This window comes from Morus notabilis, unplaced genomic scaffold (assembly GCF_000414095.1).
Source record: "Morus notabilis unplaced genomic scaffold, ASM41409v2 Scaffold698, whole genome shotgun sequence".
Lineage (NCBI taxonomy): Eukaryota > Viridiplantae > Streptophyta > Magnoliopsida > Rosales > Moraceae > Morus > Morus notabilis.
This window is the reverse complement of record NW_010358448.1, coordinates 141,776-149,891: the sequence shown is the minus strand read 5'-3', so window position 1 is coordinate 149,891 and position 8,116 is coordinate 141,776. Positions and strand designations below refer to the sequence as shown.

Below are 8,116 nucleotides of genomic sequence, written 5' to 3'. Positions count from 1 at the left end.
CTTCAACTTAAACTAGGATTTGTGGTGAGATTTATGGGAACTTTTGAGTGTGTGTGAGGTAAGGGATGGCTTGGTTTTGGTGAGGAAAAAGTTTAGAAAACTTGAGGGTTGGAGCTTTGGAGAACCTGTTTTGGATATGGAGAAGGAAGTGAGATAAAGCAAAAGTTAGGCTTAGATCACATTGGTTCTATTTATAGACCTCTAGGTTATTACCTCCTTTAGTCTACTTAACTAACAAAAATTTTGCTTAAACCCCTTGAAGATGGCCGGCCAAGTGAAGAGAAAAGTGAAGGAAGAAATGTCATGATTTACTTTCAATCATTACTATCACATCAATCCTCTAGCACACTCAACATTTAACCAAAATTTTTGGCTATAAATCCTTGAAGATGGCCGGCCAAGTGAAGAGAAAAATGAGAAAAAAAACTAATCATTAGTCCTATTCACCTCTCTCATCACATCTCATCAAATCACACACACTAACCTACCCCTTGTACTTTTGTCCATTCCCTTAAGTTACTCATTAAAACTGTCCAAAATCATACTGATAGTTATTTTCTCCTGTATACGGGTTCTGGATGCTAGGTTGTACTGTGCTGGGAGATTCTTAAAATTAAGATTCTCTAACTGTATCTATACTGGAAATTCTTCCGTTTTAAAGTACGGTGAGAATTTATCGATCGAATTTACTTGATCGGAAAAATGTGAACTTAACGTGAAATCTGCTACAGAATTTAGGAATGCAGATGTTAATTCCATAAATCATTCAATCACAAAATGTACATAGTATAATGATTTTCCAGGAAAATCCTTGACTCAAATACATGAATTACATTATTAAAATTCTGAGATTTTCTTAGTCACTACAAAAACTATAGTATTTTAGTGAAATCACATCTTGGATTCTTTGATAAACTTTTGTTAAAAATCACCACTGTGTTAGTTTTGTTCAGTTAAAACTGTTCAGTTTTTGAAATCTGGGTTTTACTGCATCTTAGATTCAGATTTTGAAAATCTGTTCTTCATGATAATTCTTCATCTAGTCGAGATCTAAAATTATCGGGTTCGGAGAAAACTGCAATTCAGCCTCTAAAGGGCTCGTTTGGCTGCCACAGTGGCTGCCAGTTTTTGGGACAGCTTTGAGGCATTTTTGAAAATGGCTTAAAACTGAGTTTATTCACAGTCATAGAAAAATGTTCAAAACATCGAGAACTATAAGTCTAAATTTAGAATAACTGAAAAATCATGCTCTAGGATCCTCATTTTTGCGTTCAAAGTAACTAGAAAAATTTTACCTCTAACCAAAATAAGCAAACTTATACCAAGCAGAAATATACCACATAATATTAATCAAACTAACCTTAAACAGATAAACCAATATAAAACTCACACACCCTTATTACAAACCATAGCCTTAAGGAATCACAAATTACATCCATAATCTCAAGCTTAAGATTGGCTAGAAAAACAATAGAGGAGAGTTCAAGAAATTACCCTTGAAGAACTCTCTCTTGAAACCCCTGAAGCCTACCTCTTCTCCAATTTTTTAAGCTAAGATTTGTGGTGAGAGATATGGAAACTTTTGGGTGTATGGCGACTAGAGGAAGGGTCGGTTTGGTAAGGGAGGGTGGAGAAAGGAGAAGAAAGAAGAATAGAGTAAAAGTGAGGCTTAGCTTATGATGGTTCCATTTATAGACAAGTTGATAATCATTTTTAACACCAAATCAACTCCCTTAATCAACTAAATTTTTAAGTTCAAATCCCTTAAGCATGGCCGGTCTAGGTGGGAGAAAGGAAAGGGTAAGTATGCCATAATTTCTCACCTACCACCATCACATCACATCTCATCCAACCAAAACTGAACTCACTCTTGTACTTTTGTCTCATCTCTTAAGTTTCTCTTAAACTGATAAAAATTATACTGACTGTAAGGAAGTATTTAGCCGACAGAAAATTTTAGTTTTTGACGGTTCCTTTTCTACTGTTTATTTACAGTTCAATATTAATCTCATACTACTTTAATATCATATTAAATTCTTACTCGCGTAATCTTCAAACTGTTTCGCGTAATAAGGGAGATATTTTTTAATTATTTTCATTTTCTCAATAAATCCTTGTTAGCCAACGAAACCGGTTAATTAGAAAAACGAATCTAATAAAACACATAAAAGGGTTGTACATAAATGTTTTATCATTTCCACCGACGATCTTTATCAAACAGGGTTCTGTTGGGAGTACCGGTAGTGCCAAATAAAGGGGTGTACCGGAGAACTCCCCTTTTTTTTTTTTTTTTTTTTTTTCTTATGAATGAATACAAATTTTGTTTCAATAGATTAATAAATAGATTTTTTCCCCCCTTAAATTAAAGATAGGATCAAATTCATTGATATAAATTCGCATGAACACAAAGAGTATAGGTAAATTCAACACATGGCACATAGGCTTACAAATCCAAAATGGACAGACACAAAAATGCAAAAACATTATAAAAACGCCTAAGCCAACAAAAATATGCTTATTATGATACGGGAAATCACAGGATCTAAAGACTAAACCCAACGGGAAAAAGATCCATCAAGGAAAAAGAGTGCATGATCCTGAGCTAAAACTTCTAATGGTACTTGAAATTCCTGCACAAACTAGGATCTCATCATAGGCAATGGCAGCAACAACCGACACTTGCACAAGCAACAAATCAACCAACGGCTGGGGCTGAATAACCTCCGAATCATCTAAAATAAATATTGTCTGAGAAAGGTGATAGGTACAAAACTTTGACGAAGATGACAAGTTGATCGAAGAACCCGATAAGTTATCCGCAACTTGATTACCTACATGAAACGAGATAAACAAAAAGTATTTTATTCAAAAAATTGACCAATAATAATCTTTGTAAACCCTGACATTCAAATTCTCTTTGCTCATAGATATATTCTTCAACCTTAGAATGCAAGAGGGAGAAAAGATTAATCTTTGTTAATAGCATCGTGGAAACTATATGGAGAACACTAACAGAATTTTACAAGGTTTGATGTAAGAGGGGGAAAAGGTTCTAAGCAATAAAAAGAACTAACCTCTGTCTGTTAATCTGCAAATTGTGATAAAATGATCACGAAATTAATTCGTAATAAAAAATGCAAATAATCTCTAATGCTGCTTTTTGATGGAAAGGAACAAGTTAGAGGTCTATGATGAACTAACCTCTCATTGTAGACTTGATATGACAATCAAGCAGGAGAAATTTTCGGCAGGAGACGGTCAAATCCTCAAAGACTGAAGCGATGGGAGGCTGTTTGTTAATGCATCTAGCAGCTGAGGTTCCAAATGCTCCAAATTATGAACAGTTAAAACCTTCAATTTGGAGAGATTTAACGAGTAAGAGGAGGAGGAAGATGCTGCAACACTCATAATCTTCAGTTCTAGTGGCTTGAAGCTTGTCCTATCTAGTTCCAGTGTTTCGAGATTTGGAAAGAGGGGCTCAGAATTTAGAACCGGGCAGTTGGATATTTCTAGTTCTGAAAGGACTGGAAAAGGCGGTTGTTGTTGTTGTTGCGGTTGATGCCCCGTTAGCGTTTGACCTCCTCTCCCCCACCATCCATGCAATATAGGGCATTCCATAATCTTGAGTGTTGTTAAGGATTGGAAGAAGGACATCGTTGAAGAAGATAAGTGGTCCCTGTCAGAAACATACTCTAGAGCTGACAAAAATTCAAGTTTAAGCTCCTGAAGAGAAGATAATTGGTGAAGTGGTGGCAGATATTTGAGTTTTGTACAAAAACTTAGTTCCAATCGAACAAGACTAGTAAGCAAAGAAAACCAATCTGGAAGTGTCTCACCCGGATAGTTCCATACTTGTATGGCCTTTATATCTTTGTGTGGCTCTAGGTTTTTTAATGCTGCTTCAGCATTCGCCACTCCTCTTATTTCCCAATTCAACGTTAAGGACTCAAGATGTTCCATGTCATTTAGGAATTGTGCATCCCCTGATTCACCAAGTCCCAAAATCTGAATGGTTAAATGTCCACGCAAGTTTTTAAGCCTGCTCAGTTCACCAAATCCACCCCTCTCATTTAAATTGTTCTCTGCCACTACTATAAACATATCTAACGTTTGAAGTGACGCCAATTGACCGATACCACGAGGCATATGTGTCAACTGCAAACAACCATCAATCTCGAGATGCCTCAAACTGATTAGATTCTGTATATCTGTAGGCAAACTAACAAGACTAGTACAAAAACAGAGGATTAGTGTTTGCAAATAATACAACTCTGTTATGGAACGTGGAAGCTCCTTGATGTAACGATTATGTGAGAGATCAAGGTATCTAAGATACTTTAGTCTACCAAATTTATTTGGCAAAGTCTCCACATCTCTTTCAATTCTGAGACTCAATGCCCGTAGGTACTTAAACTTTGACAGGATCTCATCATAATGTGATGAACTCAAATTCTTTGACTGAGGTATAATGAATGTGCGCACCTTTTTTTCATTGAACATTGCTGAAATTCGGAACGAGTCATCAGATTTGAATTCAACATATATATGACGAACTCTTTTAAAAGCATTTCTTGCATTTCTACCTAACCTGATACTACTAGTATATTGATCAACTAGATTTTCATCTAATATGTTTGTGCTCTTACCTGCCACTAAACACGCAAGATCATGCATAAAATGATGCATTTTACACGACCTTATAGACCTTGACGGCAACTCATCTGTTTCAGCTTGTTGGAAAAAGTACCTCCGAAATAAAATCATAAAATTCTTATATCCAATTTCTTCTAGTTGCGTACTATTGCTATTAGGAATAATAAATCCTTGTGCTATCCAAAGTTTTATTAGTTGCCCTACATTGATCTCATGATCCTTTGGAAATAAGCTACAGTAAGAAAAACAATGTTTCAAGTCTGGTTGGAGATTATTGTAACTTAGCTTAAGAATAGCCATCATATTCTCACTTTGATCTTCAAAATCTACTTCTGCTAGTTTAGTGTCCCTAAATGACTTCCACTCACTTTCAAGGTTTTGAGAGGTATATTGCCTTGATTTTAATAGCGTCCCTATTGCCTTTATAGCAAGAGGAACTCCTTGACACTTGGCCACAATTTCCTTTCCTATCTTTACAAGGCGGGGGTACACAGTTGGCTCATAACTTTGTTGCACAAATGCTTCTCTCTCAAATAAAGCCCAAGACCTGTTTTCGTCCAAACGACCTAAACTATATATTCTAGTTGAATGTGTTGTCATTTGGGCAACAATTTCACTCCTAGTAGTAATTAATAGTTTGCTACCCTCTGCACCTACGTTTAAGAATGTTTTTAGCGAATCCCATTGACCACTATCCTCATTCCAAACATTATCTAAGACAAGGAGGTATTTCTTTCCTTGTATTTCTTTCCTAAGATGATTTTGCAATTGCTCGTTATCGAGGTTTGGTTCTGGACTTTTACCAGTTACGGATCTAATAATTTTTTGAAGAAGTAATTTCAAATCGAAAATGGAAACAGAAACCCAGAAAGTATTGTTGTCAAAATACTCTTTAACCCTCTTATCATTGAATACAAACTTAGCTAGTGTGGTTTTCCCTAATCCTCCAAAACCAACTATGGAAACAACGGACACATTTTCTTCCCCTTCAATGTTATTGTCTAGTAAATGTTCTAGTACGTTTTGTTTATCAGTAACCCTTCCAATAACTTGGTCAGAACTTAGATATGAATCAGACTCCCCCCATCCCTCTGTAGAGGCCGAAACACCCCCCACTTCAAGGCGCTCAAGACGCAAGAGAAAATCCCTATTTCCTTTAATATCAGCTAAAGTCTCTCTAATTTGTGTAATTTTATTAGATATTTTCCATCTAAAGAGCGGGTTTAAATTGCGTACCTTTGCTTTGATCTGACCAGGAACCACTTCGTCCTGTAGTTTTTTGTAGAAAACTTTGTTCACCAAGTTATCAGCGTCATAGATAACATCTTCAAGACTGTCGAGCCACACTCGGGCTTGGTCGTTGGTATCTTGCTTCTTCTCTGCATCAAGAACTACACGTTCGATTAAGCTGATGGTGTCCTCAAGTTTGCGGAGCTCCTTCTCAAACCACAATGGCAGCCTTATTTTTTTCAAAGGTTCAGAAGCCACGTTTGCGACGAATCCTGTAAGAATGGCTAATAATGCTGCTTCGGCCATTGTTATTAGTTGTTGATATGGAAGGTGAATAGGGAAGCGAAACTTGATAAAACGATGAAATTGGAAATGTAATTGATGGAGAGTTTTAGAGCAATATATCAAAGGCAAAGATTATGGTCAATGCAGTGTGATGGTGTGAGAAGGAAAGAGCGAACTATTGCCGCTATTTATAAGAACCTAAGCGATGTATATATTGGGCTACGTAGATTTAAATTTTTAATGATATATAATTTATGTGAGAATTTTTTATTATAATAAAAATTAAATAAAATTATTTTTAAAATTTTTTTATTATAATAAAATTTAAATTTTAAACTCAAATCAATAAAATAAACATATTATTATAGCCATTTGCTAATCAACTATTAACTTTATTTTTTATTTGCATACTCCCGTTGCTTTTTTTTATTTATAAAATAAATTAAAAAATATACATGTCCACTCAGTAATATTTATTCAGTAACTTATTAGTAGTCACTAGCCGTTGGCTTCTTCAGCTGGATTTTTGTCATTGACATCTCCTAATATTTTAATTTAAAGCTTATAAACTATCTTAATTAGTGAACAACATCATGACATTTAACTTTACTGATCACCTAAGCACTATTTAACTTTATTTAACGTCTATTTATAGTAGTAGTATTAATAATAATAATAATAATAATGATATAAGAAAATAAAAAAATATATAGACGTTACTGATCACTCAAATACTATTCAACTTTATTTTTTTATTTACTAGATAAGTTCAAGTGTTGATTAGATTTTTTTTTTTTTTTTTTTTTAAATTTAAGTGAAAGAGGTCACCAGCTGGTTGATTCTCCAACTATTTTATTTTACTTTATTTTATTTTATTTATGAGAGTAGAGTTGCCGTTGGAATTTCGCACTAATCAATCTAATTATCGGTTCATATACAAGTACGAGAATACCTATCCGTTTGTTCGCTGATTCCCATTTCTTTATTTATCATGAATTATTATAAAAGTAACCCCTAAAATTAATCTAATTATTTTAATGGGAACTAGCCGTCGGCTTCTTCAGCTTAAAAAAAAAATGCTGCCATAAAGTTCCACCACTCAATGCTGCCATAAAATGCAGCCATAAAGTGCCGTAAATATATGACAGTATCCAAGTGAATCCTATATATTTTTATCAATCAACATTAATTTTTTTTCTTTATTTAAGTTTTACTAAAGGATGTTTTCTACAGTAGGGTGTTGAACGAAATGCTTGCAGTTGTCAATATCAACGTACAAGATAAGTCGTCGAACCTTCTGGCGTCTCTTTAAAAAGTATTTATGGGATGTTTGTTTTAAATGTTCATTTATAGTTTGCTTACTTGCACTTAATACTTAATAGATTGATTGTAAATAGATGAATGATGTGGAGATCGAGAAATTAATACCGATCATAATTATTTTTGTAATTAATTTTACATTATAAATAGTTTTACTAATTATAATTTTAAAACTATATGTTAAATGGTTATATGGATTATGAACGTAAGTAAGCAAGACTTAAAAATTAAGTATATACATATAGATATATTTATATGTTTTGAGAAACAAATATGTTAATCAAAAAAGTAATTCGTAATTTATGTCTACTATAAGAGTTATTAAAAAATTATTTGCATAAAAGCCTGTTCTTTTATTTAGTCGTTGGAGAGAGAAAAAAATTATTAAAAAAAAAAAGAGTGTTAGCCCTATGCTAATCAGCCAATCAAACATAACTCTATTTTTTATTTGCATAAAAGCCTGTTCTTTTATTTATTTATTTATTTATAAAAAAACTCCTTTGTAACTTGTAAGTGGTCAGTGATCACTAGCCGTTGGATTCTTTAGCCATTTGTCTTAAGGAAGAAACCGTTGGCATTTCCCACTGTTTTAATCTGATTATACATTAATTAGTGATGACCATGTGAC

At 33.9% G+C, this 8,116-nt stretch overlaps 2 protein-coding genes across 2 annotated transcripts; both read right to left on the bottom strand.

Annotated features, from left to right (window-relative positions):
- Positions 1-2,606: 2,606 nt before the first annotated feature.
- On the bottom strand, positions 2,607-3,965 carry LOC21412306 (putative disease resistance protein RGA3). Its single transcript, XM_024162004.1, has 2 exons — positions 3,202-3,965; positions 2,607-2,831 (listed from the first exon to the last, which is right to left on the bottom strand). The coding sequence occupies exon 1, from the start codon at positions 3,958-3,960 to the stop codon at positions 3,259-3,261; it is 702 nt and encodes a 233-aa protein (XP_024017772.1). The 5' UTR covers positions 3,961-3,965; the 3' UTR covers positions 2,607-2,831; positions 3,202-3,258.
- Positions 3,966-4,168: 203 nt separating this feature from the next.
- LOC112090512 (putative disease resistance protein RGA3) lies at positions 4,169-6,189 on the bottom strand. The gene is made up of 2 exons (XM_024161969.1): positions 4,706-6,189; positions 4,169-4,208 (listed from the first exon to the last, which is right to left on the bottom strand). The coding sequence occupies exons 1-2, from the start codon at positions 6,187-6,189 to the stop codon at positions 4,169-4,171; spliced, it is 1,524 nt and encodes a 507-aa protein (XP_024017737.1).
- Positions 6,190-8,116: the final 1,927 nt, after the last annotated feature.